Raw genomic sequence first — 24,259 nt, forward strand, 5'->3', positions numbered from 1 at the left:
TTTGTATAATCTGTTGTTCCAACAATCTATCCGGTGTTATGCAATATACAGCGATGCAACGTAAAAACATTGTATTAAAATGATGAACATTTAACACTAACACAACAGAACCAACTAACAAATTTAAAATGAGTACCGTATTTTCTAAATCCTTACGCAAACCAAATTATTATCTATCATTTATTAACGACTTTTCAGGAGAGATTAAGTATTGCTCCTCCCATTTAGAAATTCAATAAGACTTCGTTAATAAATCCGCATCGCCCGTCCCTGGTTGATGATAATACTGCCAAATACGAGTAATAAAACCCGAAAGCTTGCTTCCAATGCGGCGTTATCAGTAGAACTGAACTAGGCCAAGGACACCGTGCGTGAATGGGCAGCTTTATGAATTGGCCGCGCAGCCTCTGCCAAAATTGGTCGTTAGGGAATTTAACAAAATAGAACACAGATAAAAAATACTGTGCCATTAAAATAACGGATGTGATATATTGTTATAGCAAAGGGTATCCTCATTTCATTATATATTTTTTGTAATAACGATACTTCAACTTGTCTATTCATTTTCAGTATCTACAGCTACATATTCAATGAAATGAAATTTTTATGTCTCTGTTACAGAAATAACAAATTTTAAATAACATAATAACAAATTTAATGATAACTTAATAAAATTCGGATAAATTTCGTCCGCTATTTAAACTCGAAATTAATTAGTTTCGTTTAAAGTTACGATAGAAATGAACGTGAATAACTATATACAAAAGCTTTGAGTATCGCGCGATTCTTGAATAAAAGGTTAACCTTTCCCGGGAAACATTTCTGAACCGGGCCAAGGACACTTGCGCTGTCTAGCTCAAGGACCAACACTCTGTCCAGCAGCTCGCGTTTCCCGTTCATTTCCAGTTTTGACGTGAGATTGCTCGTTTATGCCTACACGATAATGAATTTTCCCTACAATAGCGACCATGTAACACAACACGAGCAAACAATCGTGTGACCGCTTACTAGGGTATACTTTTGAATAAAAATTAAGCACGAAATAATTGTATATGTAATTTTGATACACATACCTACGATGCGTTTAATAGTTCCTAATATTAGTAACTAATTTCGAGATTTCAAAAATTCAATTTAAACCAAATATCTTAACGGAACATCCCTAGCAGATCGAACTAAATACAGTTCTAGACATTACAATAAGATGATTAAAGGCCAGAAGTCTAATAACACAATCTAAACAGTTCTTGATAAGATGATGATATACGGAGAAAAGGTTGACAATCATGGCTACGTTAGTTAACCCAATATTTGTTTAATGCTATCAAACTACGCTCGAAATGTTCTCGATCTTATATCAACATACCGCTTTCTGTTTAATTGACTACAGCAAATATAATTAATGTGATATAAGTTGTTTGACCATTTCGGAAATAAGAAAGTTTGATATTAGACGCAAATATGCTTTAGAAACTGAACAAAAAAAAAAATTAAGAACATATTGTAACAAAAAATCAGTTCAACAGGATTATTCTATTTATTCTTCGATAACGTAGTTGATTATCAAGGATTACTTTGGTGCCATTCAATGATGAATGGAAGTTTGACTATCACACAATAACCGACTATCACACGTGCATCGTCTGTGTTTATAGATATAAATTGTCTATAAACACACGATGTTAATATATTAAAATATATTTATATACACACGATGTTAATATATTAAAACTCTCTGAGTTGCTTTTCTAAGCTTTTCCTACAAACAGTTTAACCGCACCAACTATTTCCACTCATACGACGCAACTGCAAAGAAATTAATGAACATCGTTAATAGTTGGCTAGCGAGTCGTACATCTATGCAATTATTTCTATGAGCAGCAGCGCCGTCAGGGTATGCAAACCGAACGGTGTGAACTCCCCTACACTTGAGACCGTCTAGTTATTAAGTTATGCTCCAATCTTTCCAAGAGCACATCTTTGCATCGCATTTAAGCCTAGAAACTGCACTCGCTTTGTATTCAAGATTACTCGACAACTTGCCTTGGGAAGGATTAAAAAAGAATTTCTTTTATGGCGAGTCGTGAGGAGTTCTGAGACAGCCCTTTAGCAAATAGTCTTGGGTTTTGTCTAGCTCTAGAAAAGTACAATGTACTGGAGGACAGATGTTCCACTTTTACATATCAGAGTGGAGGCACATGTGTATTTTATTATATTTTATTTAGCATATGTTCGTAACAAGAGCATGATTTATTCTAGGTTTTAATGAACATTAGCGAGGGCACGAGAGTTTAGACAGAAATGATATACGAATAAATAACAAAAACATTGTAATAAAAACATTATAATACAATACAGAAAAGCCACAAGACAAGCTATTGGGTATGTTTCAAAGCATATACCAAAGCAAATATTGCAGTGATAAACAAAACATTTAATATATCATAAAAATGTGAATATTTTGAGCATATTTAATATTGATGAGTAGCAATGAAAGGAAAGCCAATTTTATTATTTTCTGAAATTAAGCTTGATTATTGCCTATCAAATGTCAGTTAGCAAAGTTGGAATTATTATACTATGTCTACCTATGTCTACATTTTATATGATCTATACATTCTACTATGTACAAAAAGCAAAAAAAAAAAAAAATAATCTTTCTTGCCTCGCGATACAATCATTTAGATTTGTATCGTTCTATTTTTAAACTTGTCCATGCGGTTAATAAGCCATGCAAGTATTCATGTCACTTCCGCGCCATCAAAATAACCTGAAGGAAAAAATCATAGAAAAAGTATAAGATAATAAACAATAGAACGATTATGGAGTAGCCACTACGTGCGTAAGTATTCATACTAAGGATTAACCTACAGACCTCATTTCGTATCTTATCGGAGATGGTTGATATACACAATAACAATATTACATGCAAATTGCAATATTGTTTTGTGAAATATCTTTGAAAGAATTCCAATTTATTAATCGTTGTAACGTTTTAATTACGCGCCATTACCTAATCACTTATGCAGCATTAAGATTTTTATTGACAATAAATAACAAGAAGAATATAATATTATGTAAAACCGCAACCCTTCAATGAAACGGCTCGAAGGACCACAGTGGGGTTTAGTCGGTAGTCTACTATTCCATTGGAATTCCGATAAATCCCAGGGCCTTTCCAGGAGGCCCTTGGGTATACCAAAAGGCACTCTCAAAAGAATATAGATATAATTAAAAATAAAAAAAAGTCAATATGTATTTTTAACAATTAATATCGCTTGTGCTTGACTGAGTTGTTTATGATTAAGACAATATCTTTTAGAAATTAAAAACTTTTTAATTAAACGCGATTTATTCATTATATTATGACCGTGACCACGCTCGCTGTAAAGTGTTCGAAACGTCGGGTTAATAATATAATGAATAAATCGCGTTTAAAATCCGTTAAAAAGTTTTTAATTTCTAAATGTATAATACTCACGTAAAATCAAACACAAGAAAATACTAAGAAAATATCATTAGATTTTATGAAAATATAACAATTTTCGGAAAACCGACAAGTCGTCTAGTAGCTTTTTAGCTCTTTTGTATATCAGTGTATGGGAATTAAATATTTCTATTTTATGTTAATATTTTGCATAAAAAAAATTATTTAATTTTCTTATTTTAAAACGGTTTAGGTACCCATAATCCTATATTTTTATAGTGATAATTATATTTTTTCAATAACACTAGTAATGCAAAATAAAAATAATATAACATTACAAAGAATAGATAGCCATTGTTTTCGATTATGTGAATGAAAAAACCTATGTATTATACCTAGGCATTTTTGGAAATGAATTTATTTCTTCACGAGATTAACATATTTAATCTTAAAAGTATTTCAGGAACAGAAAAGAAATCGGCATGACTGTTAAAAAATTATATCACCACGGAGTCGCGATTCGAACCTAAGTGGTAAATAAATAATAAAGAAAGTAAGTTGCATAAGTTCAAGCAGACACAGGTAAATCTATCGGGTAATAGTAAAAGTCATTCGTTTTGATTGAAAATATCATTAAGGTACTGTATGAATGCACCGTTCGGACACTGGAGACAGTTAGGTATGTACTTGCATAACACACACAATGAAATAGCCTTAAATCAAACTCACCATAAAGACAAGATTCACACCTTTGTAGTTGTGCTTACAGCTATCAGCATCACACACACATCACGAAATAGCGGTAACACGGGGCACTATAGCTTAGTATCTATTCACCAATAAACACAACACAAAAACACATCGGCCCCCAAAACCAGTTATTTCCACGCCGAGTTATGGTATATGCATTTATTGCAAAAACCAACAATAAATATTAAATCCCACAACCAAAATCACGAAATAATGAGCGTGATTTGAAATCGATTATTTTATTTACATTGAATCATTGGCTTGTAATGAAATTGTCACGATATCAATACTATGTTCACTTTTAAGTTTAAAAGCTCAAGTTTGTCATTCGGTTTGTATTAATTTTTATTTAAATAAAATAAAACTTGGGATCTGTCAGTGTCCATTACGAAGCTCGTAACGCGACGCATGCGTAGGACGACTGGTAGCGCCACCTGCGCAAATTCAACTGACTGTGACTGACATGACGGAGTGCAGGCGGCTCGTTGAACCGGTACACGGGGATACCATTACATAAAACAAACCATCTTGCAACAATGTTACCCTGTCAAAGTAAGATAATAACAATTTTTTTGAATTTACAAAATATTTGCATTTTGAATTGTATTTTTCACACATTTTCTCACTTTATGCACGTTCAGAATTCCTGCATCAATAATTAAAAAACTGTTTATTGAATATTAATTTTTTTACACAAAAGGTAAAAAGCACCGAATAATAAGTACATAAAAAGTAACGACCGTTTTATTAAATTGTTATTCATGGTCATGCAGTAAAATTAAATTAGGATAACAGAAATAAGCGCAAAGCTCTTTGAAATAAATAAATACATATTCATAAATAGATAAATATTCTACCAGGGACGGACAGGAAGACTCAAAACAGTTTGGCTATTTGCAGCTCACCATACACGTAGGTAATATAGTATATCACCAACTGATTTATTTACCTATAACCTATAACTTTCTCCTTGTGGTTTGTTCAGCTTATAGGTTCTTTGAATTATCCAATGAAATTCTAATAAAATACACATGAAACCTTTTTGTCTTTTTTCGTTATATAGAACTGCGCGCTTCACACCGAGCCATCGAGATGACACGCTCCATCATTTACAACTAAATTCGAATAGAGATTTGAAATAAAAAAGAAAAAAAATGTTTATCATGTATCTATCAAAAAAGTGGAAAATTTTGTTATTGTAGATTTAACTACCAATGTCTTTTAAATTGTTGGCATTTTTATTTACAGTTTTACCGTTAGTTTGTCTGTTGAAAATTAGTGATTATTATATTAGTTCGTTTCTTATTCTAAAGATAATTAGTTGTATTAGTGAGATGTCACATTGAATGACCTTCGAAGTGGATCGTTACCCGCCTACGTGGGCACATATAGCCCTTTGTGCTGATCTTACATGGGCATCTGAACCTCATGATGACTTTATAGTGGCAAACCAGGTATTTTCCGAGGTCATATTTCAAGTTTTACTAAGCCTTTTACATCTACCATCATTACCGAAATAAGATCATAGAGTATACAAAGAATCGTAGAATAATGTATTTAATAAGTAGCAACGTGTTGAATCGTTAACAAAACGGAAAATAAAATAAATTAATCGTCCGACTATCGACGACGTATAAAATAAAACTAAGTAGTTCCACTATTGAAATAGATAAGTAAATTCTACTCTGGTTCTTGATGACGATGACTCTGATGCATACATCTGAAAACTGATCTGACACTCGCGAATTTGCCGCTAGACCCGTTGTATAAGGCAAGGCCCATAACATTCTATATCTCTTTCCTATCCTATCCCTAATCGCATTGCGGTAACCATAGCAGGGAATTTTTATGGATGCGCTGCCCGCAAGCGCTTATACACCAACGCATCAGATATAAATAATGTGTGGTTATCGTACATAATTACGAAATAAGATTTCTTAATATTACGAAATGAAATCCTTCAGAAAAAATTGGTCCTGACGCGGAAGTCGAACCCGCGTCCAGACTTTACCGTGGCGATGCCTCAAACAGCTCGCAATAATCCACCCATGTATTTATGAATTTCATTTCATGCCATGAAACTAAAATAAAAGATCTTATAACTCATAAACTAACCCTCGATCTAAGGTTACCTGGAAGAGATCGCTATCTTAGCGATAAGGCCGCCTATTTCTGCGTAATTGTATTAAGTGTTTGTGCCCTTTTTGTATGCGTTCTTTCTCTTGATACAAATGTAAGAATTATTAACTGTTTACGAATAATAATTAATTATACTTTTTCAGCGCCTTTTGGCACAACACTGTCGCATTTCGCAAATTCTACAAGACACGAGAACAGAGTCGCACTGTCAGACCAATCAATGTGAAATAACGGGTTCGTTTTCACATTTAATTATTCTTATAAGTTTAGAATATTCCATACCATTTAACTCAATCTTAACCTGTATCATATACCATCCTATACTATCCTTCCTACTACTACTACTAATCCTACTTCCTACTGTAATAATATTATAAATGCGAAAGTTTGTAAGGATGTGTGTGCGTTTGTTGCTCTTTCACGCAAAAACTACTGAACCGATCGCAATGAAATTTGGTAAGTAGATAGCTGAACAAGTGGAATAACATATAGGCAACTTTTTATCCCGATGTTCCTACGGGATACGGACTTACGCGGGTGAAACCGCGGGGCGCAGCTAGTAATAAATATTACGACCGTCAAAAAAGGTATTTTACTATATTTTTACGATTTTTTAAACAAAATGATGTAACAAATTGCCACTGTCGAGTCCAGCATCATTTCTGTCTGTCTGATTTCACAATCGTAATTCTATGTCAAAAAATAATCCCGCTTTGTGTATCTGGTACTCAAGTTATACATAGGTAATATAATTTATCTCGTTGTAGAGAAACGCCTAGAAAATGGTACTTCGAGCAGTCGGAGAAGCGTGAAAGACATTATTCCAGAGTCTAGACTTGCACAATTCTATGGAAATTTTTATTACGACGAGCACAGGTGATATCCAGTATATCCATATTAATTAATGTTATAAAACTGAAGAATTTATTTGTTCGGTTGAAATGGCGCATATCTCAGGAAGTATTGGTCCGATTTTAAGTTTTGTCAGTGTTTAATAGCCTATTTATTGAGAAAGCATAGCATAAATATCATCATCAATGAAGAATGTTTCAGAATCAATTTTTTTTTTCCTATTGAGGGCTTCCGCTGCGTGCACTGCGAGCTAGCGTTAGCCCGAAGTAACTATTCCATGTGGACGAAGTGGCGGGCGGTAGCTAGTTTTATTGTTTTTTTTTACATAACAGTAACAATGTGCATTTTATTATATTATAACTGAATCAATTGAGTATTTCTTTAAAATGTTATGGCCTAAAGCATTGACGTTAGGTCGAGTAAAACGAAAATCTCATTATTTACATATATCAATGGATACTAAGGAGGTATAGTGTTAAAAATATGGTTAAAACCGGTATTCATATTGACAAACTTCAGGGAGAGCTGTTACACAAACCCAAATGAGAGCAACCGCATCCGTCCCTATTGCAATCAAGGATGCGAGAACTCCGATGTTACTGAATGCTGGATGTTGGCAGAGGTTACAATAACATTCCAATCCCTACTAATACCATAAATGCGATGTATCTCTGTCTGTCTGTCGCCTCTTCACACCTTAACCTCTGAACCGATTTGGCTGAAATGGTATGAAGACAGGATGACACCTGAGAATGAGAGGTAGGATAGGTTTAATCCCGAAAATTCCACGGGAACGGAACTTTGTAGATTGTTTCCTTGGCAACGCGAGCGAAGTCGCGGGCGAGGAGCTAGTTTCTGGTTTGTATATGCTTATGTAGTACCACAGATAACAAAATACTGTACTGGACGGTATAAGACTTATACTACACAAAATACTTTCTGTGTAGTATAACTCTTCTTTAAGGGTCAACTATAGAATGTTTTACAGATAGTGATTGTATCCAAATAACATTTAAATTGTGTATCCTATTTGTCAGTTTGTTATTATTACACAAAAGTTCTTCGAAGGACAGGCAGCTGTGTACATTATGCAATCCACATATAAACATCGCGTTATGAATTCTGATGTAAATCTAAATTTGGAAAAATATATGCGAGTTTTAAACATATTCACGATGGGTATTTTCTTATAGTTATTAAATAATTTCATATAAATGTAGGTAATGTGTTTAGGTTGAATATTGGTTTCGAAAGCTGATAGAGGAACCCTCGGATCGCAGCATGCTCCCGCGACGTCGCAGGCAATACAGAATACCAGCTGATGACGATTTGTGGGTCATTTTCTATTTATTAAAAAATATAATATATTTTTTTGTGATGGAGCAAGTAGCGTACAGCAACCAGGAACGCTATTTACTCAGCAATAATTACATCAAATTTATCAAGTAAATTGGACAACGTAGATTCAGAAAAATGCCATCAAACTTATTTTGATTTAATTATGAATTATAATAACCAAAAAGTGATCTCCTGAGTAGATATGTAAAAGTTCGAGATTTTCCTTTTTTCCGTTGCTTTTATTAGGTTTAAATGGATTTTGAGGCAGGTTTTTTTCTATATATGACAATTAATGGGCACCGATCGGCAGCTAGCGAGCGCTGGGGCCCGTATGGGGCACGGACTGTTGAGGAGGCGAACCTCGAAGCAAAAGTACGGAGCGTAAGGAAGATTTGGCAAGATGACAGTCCCGGTCAGTGTTCAAGGGCCAGAGCGCCGAGTCCTCCTCAACCACCTAGAAAAATGAGGGCCAGGAGACGACAACCAAGGAGATTGTCGGCCCTGGCACCTCCACCACCGTTATATTGCTTGGACGCTCCAGCACAACTCGTCTGTGACCCCACTTGCAAGGTATCTATGTTATAAATGTAGTAAATGTTCACCACATTTGAATTGGTTTGACAATTTCATATGTAATCGCGTATCGAGAATTAAATGAATAATCGGCGAATTTTGATTTTTCAGTTCCATTTTGAAACACCAAGACCACCACAACTGACGGAATGTCAACGGGCGATAAGCCGCTATTCGGCCAGCATGCAAGCGCTAATGCGAGTCACAGCGGCTAGGTGTCCTCTCTACCGTGGCACGAATGTAAGTCGATACGCGCCCACCGGACAAAGACCTTTACGGTGTTCGGATCGACGGTGCAGCATATGGTGGCCGCGTGAACATTTATCTGCTAGACAGGAACAAAAGTATCCTAAACAACCCCAACCTCACAATATTGTAATACGTAAAACATTAGAGGAAAAAGATGATAATGATTCTAAAGCGGAAGAAAAAAGGGAGGAAAATGATGAACCACTGATAGAGCAAAAAGATGAAAAACAAGAAAGTCCAAAAAATACACAGAAAGAAAAAATTGTTGAAGATGGTCAAGTCGCATCAACGAGCTCCGCACCAACGGAAAACGAATTGAGAAAGAAACGGTTATACAGTACTGTACTCAGCATGAGCGCCCCTCCTCCGATCAATATAACAGCAGGATGCATTAGATTATCTCAAAAACTCGTCACACCCGGGATTCTCAAACTTAACCCTAAAATCGTTTTACAAACTCGCCTGAGAACGTCCAATGTAGACAATAAATTTGAAGAACTTGAAAAAGAAGCATTAGAACAATACAAAGGTTCCGACGAAAGTATAGATTCTAAATTTCAAGAGTTGGAAAAAGAAGCCGTTGAACAGTACAGCACCAGCAATAGTAACACTAGTTGTAGCAGCGGTAATTCAGCAGAGAAAAAGGCGTCATCAAATACAGACGTTGATGCAAATAAAAAGCAATCGCAAAAATTTCATAAAGACAAGTCTGTCGATAGCGTTGTTATATATTCGCAAAATTTTCCCGATCTCAACGCTAGAGGCCACACTAGTAGCGTTACGAATTTAAAAAACTGCCACGCCCCCCCGAGGGGGGAGAAAAAAGAACAAAGCCATCGGCCATCTAAAACACCAAGAAATGTTAAGATTGATTCGCAAAGAGCAGCATCTGATACTGATAATGAATCCAGAAACAACAAAACAAATCATAAAGGCGCAATGCGTTGGACTTTACACTTAATGCCCCCAAAAAAGAAGCATCTATCTTCTTGCGTTTCGGATTTTTCCTCTGACGAAGATTTAGAAGAACCTCCTGGTTCTATAAAGGATGCAGGGCCATGTATCAAGCACCACATTACTGGCAAAGTTAAGATGTCCGCCCACGGCGCTGGTGACTTGCATCCAATCATGCGAAAAACTTAGGAATATCAACAAATCATGGTTATATCGCGTCTTGGGCTACCAAAAGTCGACAACGTTTGAAAATTTCCTGTGAATGTGAAAAATGTTACTGTCCAACGTTGACTTTTAGTAGTCGAGACATTTTTGATACTCATTTTACAATATGTTCATGTGGGTGTAGTGTAACGATTTTGAAGCGAGTGATCTCAAAAAACGTACTTTTACTAGTCATAAATAGTTTGTATATATGTTTTTGTATTTGTCTTTACTCGATATTAAGAAACAATTTCAGTTCATGAAAATGTTAACACTAAAAATTGCTTAGATGTTTAGTCATGAAAAAAAAATACATTTTTATATGGATTTCTTATATTTGGTTTTTTATTTTGTTCCCGATTGGATTAACATTAGCAACAAGTTTATCAACGGTTTATAAAATATCTTAAATCTATAAAGGCTCTGTCATTATCACTAGCACAATATTTTCTTTATATCAAGTTTCTTCAAGGAACTTCTCTAAGTCAGTACGGTCCACATCTAGTTCTATTTGCTCAAGGGTTGTGGATGGAGGCTGTTGGCTAGTACCTGAAAATATTAGGACTGTAAAAAGAACTTTTTACTTTTTGGTAGGGTTGGATGATAGAGGAGAGTGTTTTCCATCTGTTTCTAAAAAAGTATGAAAAGAATTATTCAAATATACCATCATGATATTATCATATAGCTAGGTAAAATTGTGTGAACCCTCAATGTACTGTGTTATGTTTCATAGTCAACGTTAGCTTTTGCTTAAGGTTTTTTTCATCTAGTGTGTGAGAGCATGCTTCTACACATTGGGCTAGCTCACACCATAGAAGATATCACACTTTCACAAAAGATTGACATTTGCATGCTACTGTGTTTTTTTGCAATGATTGGGGGAACCGGAGGCCCATTTCCTTTTATCCTCTTGTCCACAATTACCTCATCCCTTATCCCTTTAAAGCATTATTATGTATGTTTCCTATAATAGTTATCTGTACAAATTAACAGTTTATTACCAGTGGGCAAGCTACCGCTAGTCAAATATCTAGCAACATCGCTCTGGAATGCAGCAGCACTGTTCTCCCTCTTAACTTGCAACTCGGCTAATTGCTGTCTCTCTATTTCGTTATTTCGCTCTTCATTTTCTTTAGCTAGTCTTATCCTTGTTTCTTCTAATTGGGCTGTAATTATACATAAAAAGAGTTATAATATATTACAAACGTACACATATTTGGGTTCTTGATGTTTCTAATATTTTTATGAACTATGCATATAAATTTATTATGGATTGCACTGAAAGTTTATCAACTTATCCCTACTTTTGTATCTATTAATAGGGACTTTTATTATAAACGCAAAAGTTACTCTGTCCATCTGTCGTCTTTATGTCTAAACCACTGTGATCAATGTGAATAAAATTTTGTACACATTGTACACACAGTTTAAGACCTGAGAAAGGACAGGATTCTCTTTATTCTGTACATCCAATAGGAATGGAAACTAAATATGCAAAACCCTGGCTTTCATATGTTCTCATTTAAATGTGTGTGCCAAGATACAGGCTAAAATCTACTATATCTACTGGTACTTCTATATATTAACTATCAGAGGTTTAAAAAGGGAAAGAAGATTTCAATGTTTTGAGAAAAAACATCAGGTAACTTGTAGAGACAACACCTTTGATTACTAATTTTAATATGCAATGAATTACCCATTTTCTTTTTCTTGTAAAGACTTAATTCGTAATGATGATCAAGTTTCCATTTCTCCATGTTTGACCTTTCAACAATATCCTCAAACTCTACCAACTCTTTTTCAACATCTTTTAATAAAATTTGTACATTTTTTAAACTATCCATACACTGTGCTACATTTGCTGTTAAGTTAGGCAAGTGAGACAAATTATTAGCCAACTCTGTAGCCGATTTTAAACGTTTTTTAGAAACTTCATGCAAATTTATGATTAACTTATCGACCTCTTCGGCTGCTTTTGCGTTGTTATCGGCGTTCTCATGGAGTTCAGCCCATTGTTCTTGGTATTTTTCTAATAAGGCACCCCCTGCTCCAAAGTTTACTCTACTTTCAGTTGATGTTTTTTGCTTATCTTTAAATATATTTGTCACCTTCTGAACCTCCTGCAATGTATGCCGAAGATTGTTACTCGAACTTAAACCATCTTGCACGACTGAAATAAAATCTTTTAAATTTCCTAACATTCTATATTAAATTTTAAAACCCATAAAATAAAAGCAAAAATAAACTTGAGAAGTTGAAAACAAGGATCATCTGGAAAGTGTCACGTTGACTGACTGCACAGATAACACAATACTATAACTACATGTACTAACTGACAACGACAAGGTTGGATATAAGAAGTAAGAACTACTTCACTGCCTATATTCCACAGTTTTCTGCTATTGTTTTCATTCTTTGTAAGACTGTAGGGATGTTTTTTACTCTTTTACGCTAAAACGAATGAAGGGACTTTGATGATACTTGGCAGTAATTTAAATCATATATAGCAGAATAACACATAAGCTATAAAAATAATTAGTGTTCTTGTAGGTGAAACAGCATAGCTAGAATGATAAAAATTGAACGCTCTCACCATCTCCCTGTCTATGTATTAAAAAAAAATCCTCATAATATAACTTTTTTAAACCTTTATACTAACATTAATTAAAGTGGAAAATAATACGGCTCTGCCTCCACGTTATAATGCTGAGGACGCCGTCCGCAAAGGAACAGCATGTGGAGTGACTTTCCTGAAGTAGCACTTAAGTTTTCATTATTTTTTCCATTATATTGTGAAAGTGAAATTCAGTTCTGCATTGTGCAGACGTAAGTGTATTAAGTTTTTGTTTAATTAAAGCAGTATTTGAAAGAAATTTGTTTTCTTTTTGCGGATCCGGCTGAAGAGCTCGTATGGCATTAATTTTTTTTTATTTATTTATCCGAGACACACAATATTAGTACTTATCTGTGATTCCGAACGTTAAACGTTAATTTAGTGAAATTTATTTTTAATCTGTCTTCTGTATAACTACTTCTTAATCTGTGGTATTCTGTGGGTAGCGGTTAAAATTTTTGAAAGTTGAATCTGATTAATTTTCGTATTTTTGTTTGGGTCTACCAAAAATTGCAGATATGAAATGTGAATCAGTCGTCTGATAAAAAGTAATAATATCTAGAGAAGATCGAATATTCTGAAATTAATAAACATTAAGCTCAGTATTATTCAAAATGAATTCAGAAAAGTTAAGTGGCGAAGAAGTGCCTTATAAATTTTCAGAATGGTTGTTGGAAATGGGATGTCCTGCTGAAAAAGTACCATCAATCGAGAAAATATCACAGTAAGTATATTATCAAGCTCTAGTATGTGTACCTTTTATAATGTATGATAATATGTTATTTTCTTTCATTGTTCTTTTAATCTCTTAGAAAGACTTTATGTTTATAAAGGTACTAATATAATATTTCTTTATGATTAGGATGTGCCGAGGCCAATATTATATGGTTTGGCGAAGTTTAATTGAACATGTGCAATCGAAACAAATTATTCGACAGAGAAGATTACAAGTTTTTATAAACGACCTTACTAAGTGTAAAAAACGAAGCCCATTCAATGAGGTATGAAACTACTATATAATAATTTCAGTCATATGTAAATAAATAGTAAACACCAACAACACACATAAATAAACTTTATTGTGAATGTTCATCTTAGCATTTAAAAGAATTTTATATAGATACATTTGAAATAGTGTACTAAATTGCAAACCTTTAATAAACTTCTTCCAAGTTTAATCCCTTTTAGAATTATCACATAGTACACTAAATTCCCGATAAATATTTTCTTGTCTTTGTTTGAACCATCAAATACCAATAATAATTATTCTAAAATTTTTTACTAGAATCAAGTTTGATTGGGATAGGCTTTAATTTAAAAATATTGAATAAAATAAAAATAAAAATCAGCCAATTTTCAATATGTATTATGTTAACAAATGTATAACTCAGCCAAGTTTTCCGGACCTACTTACTTCTAGGGTGTCAGTGCTTATAGTAAGTTACACTAGTATAGATTGGCACAAAATATATTTACAGAGGAATCAAGGTGTGGTAGAACCTCTTGAATTGACTCTATGGAACCAACAAGTGGATGTGAGGAAAAAGCTGAATGACGCAGAGGCAAGAGTGAAACAGGCCCACAGTGACCTAAAAAATCTCTTGGACAAAATAACTAGTAAAGGTTAGATTTTCTTAATAATACTACCAAATTTTCTATATTTTCGACAAACATAAAAATAGAAGGAGGTTCTGAATTTGAACACTTTTTTTAGGGTTTGTTACTTTAGAACTTTCAACTGGGTGGAACGATTATGATCTTATTTATTAACTAGCTGCACCCCGCAGTTGCACCCGCGTTAATCCGTATCCCATAGAAATATCAGTCTAAAAAGTTGCCTATATGTTATTCCGGTTGTCCAGCTGTCTACATACCAAATTTCATTGCAATTGGTTCAGTAGTTTTTGAGTGAAAGAGCAACAAACACACACACACATCTTTACAAACTAGCATTTATAATATTTTTTTATTTATTTATATTTTTTAAATTAAAGCTGGTGCTTCGCATATGGTTCCATTGAAATTTGTCCTTCTTAAAGGTTGTTTATATTAGTTAATATACTATTAGTTTACTGTTAAAAATAAGTTGAATGTGTTCTATAAAATTCATTTGAGATTTTTTTTAACTTTAAACATTTAATTTGCTCACTTGGTTAAATTTATTGAATACTAGCCCCTTGTCACATATACGCCTCATTTGACCCAGGATAGAAACAAACAAAAATATTGCCTATGTTTTCAATTGGTAAAATAATTTTTTTTTAATTGGTTCTATAGCTCGAGAGAATATGCCCATATCCTTATCCTTACCCTTCCCAGTCCTTTCCTTTATTCCTATCGCCAATCCTTTCTTAATCCCTTCCCAAAAAGTCGGCAATCCATTTGGTGAGGCGTAAGGTCTGCAAAGGACCCCATGCCTCTACAAATGTTCATGGGCGGTGGTAGCGCTTACCATCAGGCGTCCCACCAGCTCCATTGCCGACTGTAACATAAAAAAAAAAAAATGCCCTATAACTTCACTAACTCACAAATTCATTTTTAACTGTTTATTATATGAGTGTAAACTAAGAAAACTTTTGTTGTTCATAATAAAAACCTGTCTTATGTGGAAAAAGAGAACTCTAAATATATTGTAACAGCTATTTCCCAGTTTTCCTTTTTTTATGTGGATCGCGTAATGGTAAGATCACTACCGCTCATGAACACTTTTAAGGGGTAAGGGAAAAAAAATGATTCATGACTGGAAAAAAAGAAGGAACTGGGAAGGGTGGGAAAAAGGAAACGGGCCTCCGGCGCCCACTCGCCGTACGGAACACTATATCATGCTATTATTTCACGCCGGTTTTCTGAGGGGGTGTGGTTCTTCCCCGGTGCGAGCTGGCGCAATTGCCGAAGTATGCTCGACTGTCACATAGGTAAAAATTTCCTAGGCTACGTTCAGGAAGTGTTATAAATCATTTATATTAGCACCTATAGCATATACTCTTAGCTAGCACATGAGTGTAGGTAGTAAAATAAATAATTGCAGTGGCTGAGAGGAATTTATCACAGCAAAAAGTGAAGGATCTGCAGAGGCGAGCTTGGCTCTTGCAGCAGATATATGAAGACTTGGAGTGTAAGAAGAAAAACTTGAATGAGACAAAACATATTGCTGACTCCATTTGTTTTATCGGTGGTGAGGATGAGGTTCAGGTAAATTGATAAAAAACCTGGTTATTTTAGAGATATAGATAAAATATTATCAAATTGGCGCCATAGATCTTGAGATTAATGCATGCAAAGAAACAAACAATTGTTTCAAAATTTATATTATTGGTATGATGATTTAAGTTTACAGTTTATATACGGTTTTCTTTGTTTAAAATGGCGATAAATTTATTTATTCCTTTCTCTAAAATTAATGAAATTTAATATATATCCTAAAATACTTTGTTTCCAGAATAAATTGGAAAAATGCATGTCTCTATTAAAAAGAAGCAGTCCTTCCCAACTGGGAAGCAACACATCCGTGATGTCAGCTCATGAATCAGATTCTGGTAAGTTGGTCATTGATAACTATTTTTAATTACAACAATTTCCTAATAAAAGCAATCACGTTTTTCGGTTCAAAACACACGGAGTTATAGAGTAATAAAACAAAAAAAAATATATACAACACTCGAACTGAGAAACTCCTTCGTTTATGAAACTATCTGTTAAAAATAATAAAACGAAAGAAGATTGGTTCCATAACATAGCTTAACCATTTGTTTTTTTAAGTGGGGAAATCTTGCATCAGATACCCGCGGCCCCGGAGAAGGAGCTGTGGGTTATGTCGTATTCTTGCCGACTAAAACCCCACTGTGTTCGGACGCGCTGCTGTAGCGCTAAACTTAAACATGCAATTAATAGACAATGATAATTGATTTTATAATTTTAAACATATAAAAATTATACAATTTCAGAGGAAACAATAGCTTCACTAGTGAAATGCCGCGGCGACGCTCTCTGGGCGCAGTTGTATGAGAAACGGGCGGCACTCGTCTCACAGCTAACAACTATCAACACTAAACATGAAGGAAATACCCTTAAAAATAAGTAAGCGAACATTTTTGTGATATGACTAAGAAGAAGGTATTTTTTAAAAGATTTCTTATAAATTAATTTATGAAGAAAAGATTTAGTGTAGTAAAAAAGTGTGCGTTTAAGACCGATTTGTAAGCTTGATAATTTCATTAAGGTTTAGGTTTGAAGAATTAGTGTTCTTTCCTTGAAGAATTAGTGACTCCCATAGTCAGATTTTAGATGAAAGTAAAAGTACATAAAATTATATATCAAAAAATTATAAAAGTAGATTCTTTACTATCAGAAAGGATTTTGGAAACATTTGAACTTTCTAAATCACTCTATGGTTTCACTTTGTAGTGGGATGCCTAACTAGATATATATCTTATCTATCTACAAGAAATGTGTGTGGTGGGTGGGCCAGAACGACTTTTCGAATGTTTAAATTTTTCACATCACTATCTATATTATGTTATTTCTGTATTTATATCTATTTTGAAATTAAGCACTAAAATTCAAAATCATATAATAACAAATTTATTCTAATTTGAAAGTATGTTATGTTATATTACACCCACATTACCCTTTATTCAACCGATATGTGATAAACATTGCTTGAATTTCTTTTTTCCAAATGAACTAGACTGTTACACAATTCACAATTTAATGAAAACAAAGTTAATTGTTACAATGTGAATTTCAGAAATACTCCACAGTCCGTTTTAACGTACACTGCTGCACTGCATAGCAGCTTAGCGCTGGAAAGTGTGAAAAACCAACTGCTCATAAAACAGGCGAGGGCCAAGCTCACCGCATCTGTTGAAATGCTTGATGTAAGCTATTTTTTATTCGGAATATAATAACAAAGGGGAAATAAATAATTTTCTTGTTATTTATTACTACCCAGAAATTTTATCTAAATAAGTTTGCGACAGCCTCATATTCGAAAAAAACCCAAAAACTTTCTAATACTTTCAATTAAGTACAAAATTACAATTAAATATCTTAAATTTAAATAATCTAATCTATTCGACGATCGAATCTAGAATACCTATTTTATTAACTTAAAACTACACGAGCCGCCGAATTGAGGTCAGCTATCGTTATTTCCACAATAAACGCTGAAACTGCAACGTCGGCGATCCTCCTCTGGTTACTATACATAATTAGCTATTTCCTAGTAGTTTGTAAATAGTATTTCTATTATTATTTTTACATTTTACCGTGGTTGCCTGAAAGAGATAGCTAATAAATGACAAGGCCGCCCAGTATCATTATATAATACTTATATTCCTATTTCTCAAATAAATATATTTTTTTTATAGAATTGTTTGGCAGGCGAGGCGTGTGAGTTATTAGTGTTACGCTGTGAGAGAGCTAGGTCAGAAGCCAGGGTTAACACGCTCAGGGCTCTCTTGGACGACTTAACGTCCAGATCTGGCGCGTTTAGAGCCCACGGCGACGACACGACCGACGACAGCCGTACGACTGTACGACGTATCGGTATCCTTGATAAAGACATTGTGAGTATATTTACGATGTTTTGTTAATTTGTTTGTGACTGTGTAGTAATTAAAAAAAAGTTTTTATTAAAAAGAAAATACATATACATCCATACATATATTTCTAGCGGCCCGCCTCGGCTTCGCCCGTAGTACTTTTATTTATTTATTTATTTACAATAATTAAATAAATGTACTTAATACTAATTAAATACATATGTAGCCCATAGTCTTTTTCAATAAATACGCTATCTAACATTAAAAAAAAATTTCAAATCGCACCAGTAGTTCCTGAGATTAGCGCGATCAAATGAAGAAACAAACTCCACAGCTTTATAATCTTATATATAAAATTCTCGTGTCACAATGTTAGTCTCTATACTCCTCCGAAACGGCTTGACCGATTCCTCTGAAATTTGGTAAGCATATTGGGTAGGTCTGAGAATCGGCTAACATCTATTTTTCACACCCCTAAATGATAAGAGTAAGGCAGAACAGCGTTTGCCGGGTGCAGCTAGTGTTAGTATAGATTTGTATTATTTTACAGGAAGATACAAGAGATGAAATAAAACGAATGAAAGAATCTCTAATTATGACGGAGCGGAAAATAAACAATGTGAAGGAGTGCCTGCTCGCCGTTTTCAACGGGTTCCATTGTGATGGCGCACTTGAGGATAGATTTAAAGGTATTTTTGACCGACTTCCATAAAGGAGTAGGCTGTTAATTGAACTATTGAACTGTATTTTATTTTTTTGGGCTATGTTACTTCATAACTTTCCACTGGGTGCACCGATTTTAATGTTTGTTTTTTTTTTAATAGAAATCTGATGCCTGCCATGTGGTTCCATTCGCCTAGGTCTGACGATTTGAAGTCTTTGAAGGTTTAGTTAACCTTCAAAAACAGTTCTTATCCAAATATATACTATGACGTAACATTGATTATTTTTTAATGTCATGTCTATTTACAATTCGTATTTGATTTTATCATAGTTCTCAGTATATCATAGTTTTTAAGATAACCAGAACGATATATATCCACAATCAGTGTTACTGGAATAATAATAATTTGCCATCGTATACTATTGTTAATATGCAAAAAGCAGTTATTTTAAATACATGTAGGATAGTCAGAAAGTTCTTACAAGCAGACATGTGTAGGTAATCGCTAGATAATATTAATTCCTAATTTTAAAAGTAAATGAATCTATTTACTTGGCTTAGGCCCGTAATAGATCACTAACCGGTTAAAACCCGAGATGTATAAAAGTACATGAAAACAAATAATAATAATAATAAAAAGAATACAACTAGACCCATTTCGAAGCAACATTCACTAATAGATAACACAAAATCATCCACAGGTGTACAGTTAGACTTTCCACAAGAGTCAATATCAACATTGCGAAAGTTCTACACGGAGCGATGCGATAAGGCGAGAAACAAAACCAACCTGAGTATGAGCCTTGACGTCTCTGAGACTTCATTTGTCGATGGTAATTTAAATCTTTATTTACTATTATTGTTGTGTTGTAGAGTTAGTTTGGTTGAACGTGCTAATCTCGGAAACTTCTGGTTCCATTTGAAAAATTCTTTCAGTGCTAGATAGCCCATTTATTGAGGAAGGCTGTGGACTATATATAGTAGCACGGGCGAAGCGAGGGCGGACCGCTAGTGTATTTATATTGCAACTAGCTGTCCACCCCGGATTTGCCTGAGGTACACATAAAGTCTAAAGTGTTGCACTCGTGAATTACCCTCATAGCCAATGGTGAAAGAATTTTTTGTTAAATGGGTCCAGTACTTTATCAGATTAGAGCATTTAAACAAACATGTTTTCTTATATACATATATGAAAATAATTACTATAGGGTATATTAATGGTACGCTGGTGAGCTTTCTTTTTAAAAAATGTACGGTATATTATACATAGTGTTAAAGGGAACCTTGTAATTAGTAAATTTACATTTTCAGAAAATAACCCAAAATTCACAGACGAGTTGAGAGTCTATTTGAAGAAATTCAACCTTGAGAAAAATAGGAAGATCGTTTTGGAAAGGTATGTATGAAGAAAGATTACGCTTTTCAATATTTGAATGTAGAAGTGTGGTAGGGCGTCGCTCCGATATGGCGAAAGACGCAGGTTCGAACTCTGCCTGAGGATCGAATTATTTTTATTTCTTTTTACATTTACTATATATTTCTTTTTTTGGATTTGGGAGTGCACATCCGCTTCATATATGGGAATAATTTCAAAAGATAAGCGTTTTTTTTAAGCTATATTTATTTATTTTCCATTTCAGCGGCGATAAAATATGGATTTTCGAAACGTTGCAATCATGCTTATCGCGCTTACAAGAAGTGTGGTTGGAGAGAGACCTCACGCCAGTCATTTGTCCGTCTTCTAATTTGAACCATAATGTTTTCATGATGTTTTCTTATGTTCAACAAAAGGACCAATTGAGTGGGATATTGCAAGCTTTGAGTACGGGAGGAATTTGTAATGTAGATATAGGTATGTTTACTCTAGAGCAATATAATATGTCTGTTTTAATCAGTTAAATGATATTATTATTTAAACATATTTAGAATTTAATTATGGTTTTATTTATGTATTTCTTGCATTTACAATTATCTCCACCTCATCCTTGGTTTTTTATGTTGTCTTAAGAGGATTTAAAATGTGTCTATCATACACTAGCTGTAACCTAAAACAAACTACAATTTGTAAATTCTTGAAAACTTTTGTGTTTATAATGTTATTACAAATAATTAATATATCTAAAATAATTTTCATTTTCAGATATCACAGACAAAACAGAGGCTGAAGAGAAAAACATAGACAAAATAAAGAAACAAATAGCAGAGAACATGGCAGTCTTGCAAAGAACGAAAAAGAACTTGGAAATAGGACAAGGGAATCTCGAATTCTGGTCTGATAATGTGATGAAGACATATGTTTCTCCAAACAGAACGATAAATGGAAAGTCTTTTAGAGATTACGAGGCATTTTATATTGAAGCTGTTAATTTACATGCTTAATAAATAATATTCAATATGTTATGGTTGATTCTTTTTCTGTTTTACATTCATAATTTTATAGGGGTATTATTACATAATTGTCCAAAAGAGTGTTGTCTTAAGAATTCAGGTTTCATGACTCATGAAATGGATTAAATTTATTTCCTTTGTCATTTCTAATACTAAGACGTTTCTAAGTAAAGGACTGGTTCTTAAATCAGATACAAGTAAGCTAAGTTTCAAAGTAAAGAATGATGTTTGAACTTAAACAAGTGTATATACAATCGCCTATATTGTATCGTACCCTCTATTAAAATGATGCCTTGCAACTAACGGCCTAAATAATAGCCTAGCCTCAGCCAGTCAGTTGGTATATAGATGTTTCAATGACACGGTAGGATATCTTTCAGGCCATTGATTAAGGTATATTTCCTGTTAGTCACATTTGAACAGCAACATATTATGTGTTAGAGACATTTCATTTGACAAAATAAATTCTCATCCGATAAACAGACAAGTGAAGATTGACTTTATTTGGTATCTTAGACAATTTATTTTAAAAGAATAAAATAACTCTTTGTTTCAATATTATTTATTCAATAAAATTAGAATATAAACTATGATAATCAGATGTGCTTTTTACAATAATTGCTTAAATATATGATGTCAATTATGACGTCATTAGCCATTTGGCGTTATGTTACAAAAATAAAGTTTTAATTCCTACTTTCTCATTCAATAAGATATTAAGGTTCTTAAACTCTATTTAAGTTAATAATGCTTTATATTAATTTACAATATTTCTCTTAACATTACTAATTTACAGTTTGTGTTTTGTTTTCGACAGTCAAACTGTCCACCTCAAGGAACTAATGTTCAATCTCAAAAACATGGTTTGTGTCATTTATGATTGTAAATAACTAGTTATTTTCAAAATTTATACACAATAGAATCCGCTTATATGAGCACCTCATAACTGAAGGCAACTAAACAGATTTGAGACAAACATTTGCTTATAAATAATTTTTAAAGTATTTTTACTTATCATCAAATAGTTTTCCTTGATGACATATTAGGCGAGTATACAAAAAAAAAAAAAATGAATATTCATTAATTAGCTGCCGAGCTTAAATGGAACTGGGCTGGCCATGTCTGCAGAATGTCCCAAGAGTTGTGGGCGAAGATTACCACTATGTGGATCCCCGACAAGACTAAAAGACTACGTGGTAGGCCCAGAGTTAGATGGCGGGACGAGCTAGATACTTATTGCAAAGATTGGCTCAGAATTTCTCTCAATAGGGAGATGTGGACTGAGGGAAGAGAGGCCTTTGCCCAACAGTGGGACAGTCATGGCTTATAAAATAATGATAAAATAATAATAATAATAATTACCCCGTTTTTAAATAATTTCGTAGATTAACCTACTATATAAAGACCATACATAGAAATAAATAAATTACCTTGGTCCTACTAAACGGATTTTATTATGTATAATATTTATAAATGTTCTGTATCTCTTCAGATTCACATAACCAAGACAAAACAAAATAGAAAAAAAAACATATCTTTCAAATAAAATAAATTCTATCTTCTCACACATAATACAATAAATCAGACATTTTTTACACAATCACAATTTCAACGAGCAAACTATTTTATTTCAATTTATCACTTTGGCAAAGGTTTTAAAGGACCTAAGCTTAATAGTCCATCTGCGCCAAGGGCTTGCAAACTATTTGTTAAACCAGACTGCATATTGTGAACAGATATCACAGGTATACCAAAACAACCGTTGGCCTGTTCTCTATTTGCCAATGGAATAAAGCTATATATACCTAAATTACTTAACCTCTTCAAATTATCTGGTTCTGAAAGATCAACCACTGGCAACCCCAACTCTTTGTTTGCACCAGTGACATTATGAAACACTCTTTTATGATGCTGTAACTGTAACGATTTGGGATAGGAAGCAGGACATTCGTCACATTTAAAAACGTTTAATTTACTTTGTGGATGTGCGTTTGTCATATGCACCTGTAATGAATTCTGATTCATGAACATTTTTTTGCAAATCTTACACGCTAACATGCCGCCGCCCACTTTCGCTTCGGGTATCGAAAATGTGCTTGATTTCGACGTATGCTTTATACTAACACCTGCTCCAAGATTAGGTATATGAGGAAGAGGCCTTTCTGGAGTAGGCGATCTGCTTTTCTGTTTCTGTTTAACACTAATACCTCTGGAAGCTAACACATTAGCCATTGCATTCGCTTCACGGTTTACTGTCTTCTTAGTTATAGATATTTGACTGCCAAGGTTCAATTTATCTCTGGCACCTTGAACACTTTGAATCATTGGTAGACCATCTCTTTGCTTCTGCATCGCCATAACTTGGCAATCTTCGTTGTCATGTTTCCCAGGAAGTAGCATGTCAGGTCGGCGTTTTTGTCCCGGCCCTCCGACTGGTCCAGCCGGCCGTTTCATAGGCATTCGAGGATTAGGTTTCGCACCCCTAACTTGGCCATGCACCTGAATTCCAGGCCGAATTGTGGGTCTTTGACATCTTGCACCTGGCATACGAGGTCGTGCGCCTG

At 34.0% G+C, this 24,259-nt stretch overlaps 5 protein-coding genes across 5 annotated transcripts in view; 2 read left to right on the top strand and 3 right to left on the bottom strand.

Moving 5' to 3' along the window:
- LOC119837188 overlaps nucleotides 1–4,617 on the bottom strand; it is a 43,847-nt gene extending 39,230 nt beyond the window's left edge. Inside the window, exon 1 of the mRNA XM_038362712.1 lies at nucleotides 4,157–4,617. The gene's annotated coding sequence lies outside the window, so the exon portion shown is untranslated. The remainder of the gene's footprint in view (nucleotides 1–4,156) is intronic.
- A 906-nt stretch (nucleotides 4,618–5,523) lies between these two features.
- LOC119837194 lies at nucleotides 5,524–10,471 on the top strand. The gene is made up of 7 exons (XM_038362719.1): nucleotides 5,524–5,631; nucleotides 6,460–6,550; nucleotides 7,084–7,192; nucleotides 7,688–7,790; nucleotides 8,402–8,499; nucleotides 8,821–9,076; nucleotides 9,191–10,471. Exons 1-7 carry the CDS (start codon nucleotides 5,524–5,526, stop codon nucleotides 10,469–10,471), a joined length of 2,046 nt encoding a protein of 681 aa, XP_038218647.1.
- A 330-nt stretch (nucleotides 10,472–10,801) lies between these two features.
- On the bottom strand, nucleotides 10,802–12,780 carry LOC119837110 (dysbindin). Its single transcript, XM_038362612.1, has 3 exons — nucleotides 12,183–12,780; nucleotides 11,488–11,652; nucleotides 10,802–11,035 (listed from the first exon to the last, which is right to left on the bottom strand). Exons 1-3 carry the CDS (start codon nucleotides 12,685–12,687, stop codon nucleotides 10,944–10,946), a joined length of 762 nt encoding a protein of 253 aa, XP_038218540.1. The 5' UTR covers nucleotides 12,688–12,780; the 3' UTR covers nucleotides 10,802–10,943.
- Nucleotides 12,781–13,538: 758 nt separating this feature from the next.
- On the top strand, nucleotides 13,539–21,707 carry LOC119837227. The gene is made up of 13 exons (XM_038362755.1): nucleotides 13,539–13,824; nucleotides 13,963–14,101; nucleotides 14,579–14,723; nucleotides 16,129–16,292; nucleotides 16,540–16,636; nucleotides 17,045–17,177; nucleotides 17,848–17,977; nucleotides 18,470–18,667; nucleotides 19,194–19,332; nucleotides 20,009–20,140; nucleotides 20,619–20,703; nucleotides 20,948–21,159; nucleotides 21,448–21,707. The coding sequence occupies exons 1-13, from the start codon at nucleotides 13,715–13,717 to the stop codon at nucleotides 21,684–21,686; spliced, it is 1,923 nt and encodes a 640-aa protein (XP_038218683.1). The 5' UTR covers nucleotides 13,539–13,714; the 3' UTR covers nucleotides 21,687–21,707.
- A 534-nt stretch (nucleotides 21,708–22,241) lies between these two features.
- Nucleotides 22,242–24,259, bottom strand: part of LOC119837229 — a 7,789-nt gene continuing 5,771 nt past the window's right edge. Inside the window, exon 4 of the mRNA XM_038362756.1 lies at nucleotides 22,242–24,259. This exon is cut by the window's right edge and continues 8 nt beyond it. Coding sequence (XP_038218684.1) covers nucleotides 23,334–24,259 — 926 coding nt within the window. The 3' untranslated portion in view covers nucleotides 22,242–23,333.

Source organism: Zerene cesonia, chromosome 26 (assembly GCF_012273895.1).
Source record: "Zerene cesonia ecotype Mississippi chromosome 26, Zerene_cesonia_1.1, whole genome shotgun sequence".
In the NCBI taxonomy this organism is placed as follows: Eukaryota; Metazoa; Arthropoda; class Insecta; order Lepidoptera; family Pieridae; genus Zerene; species Zerene cesonia.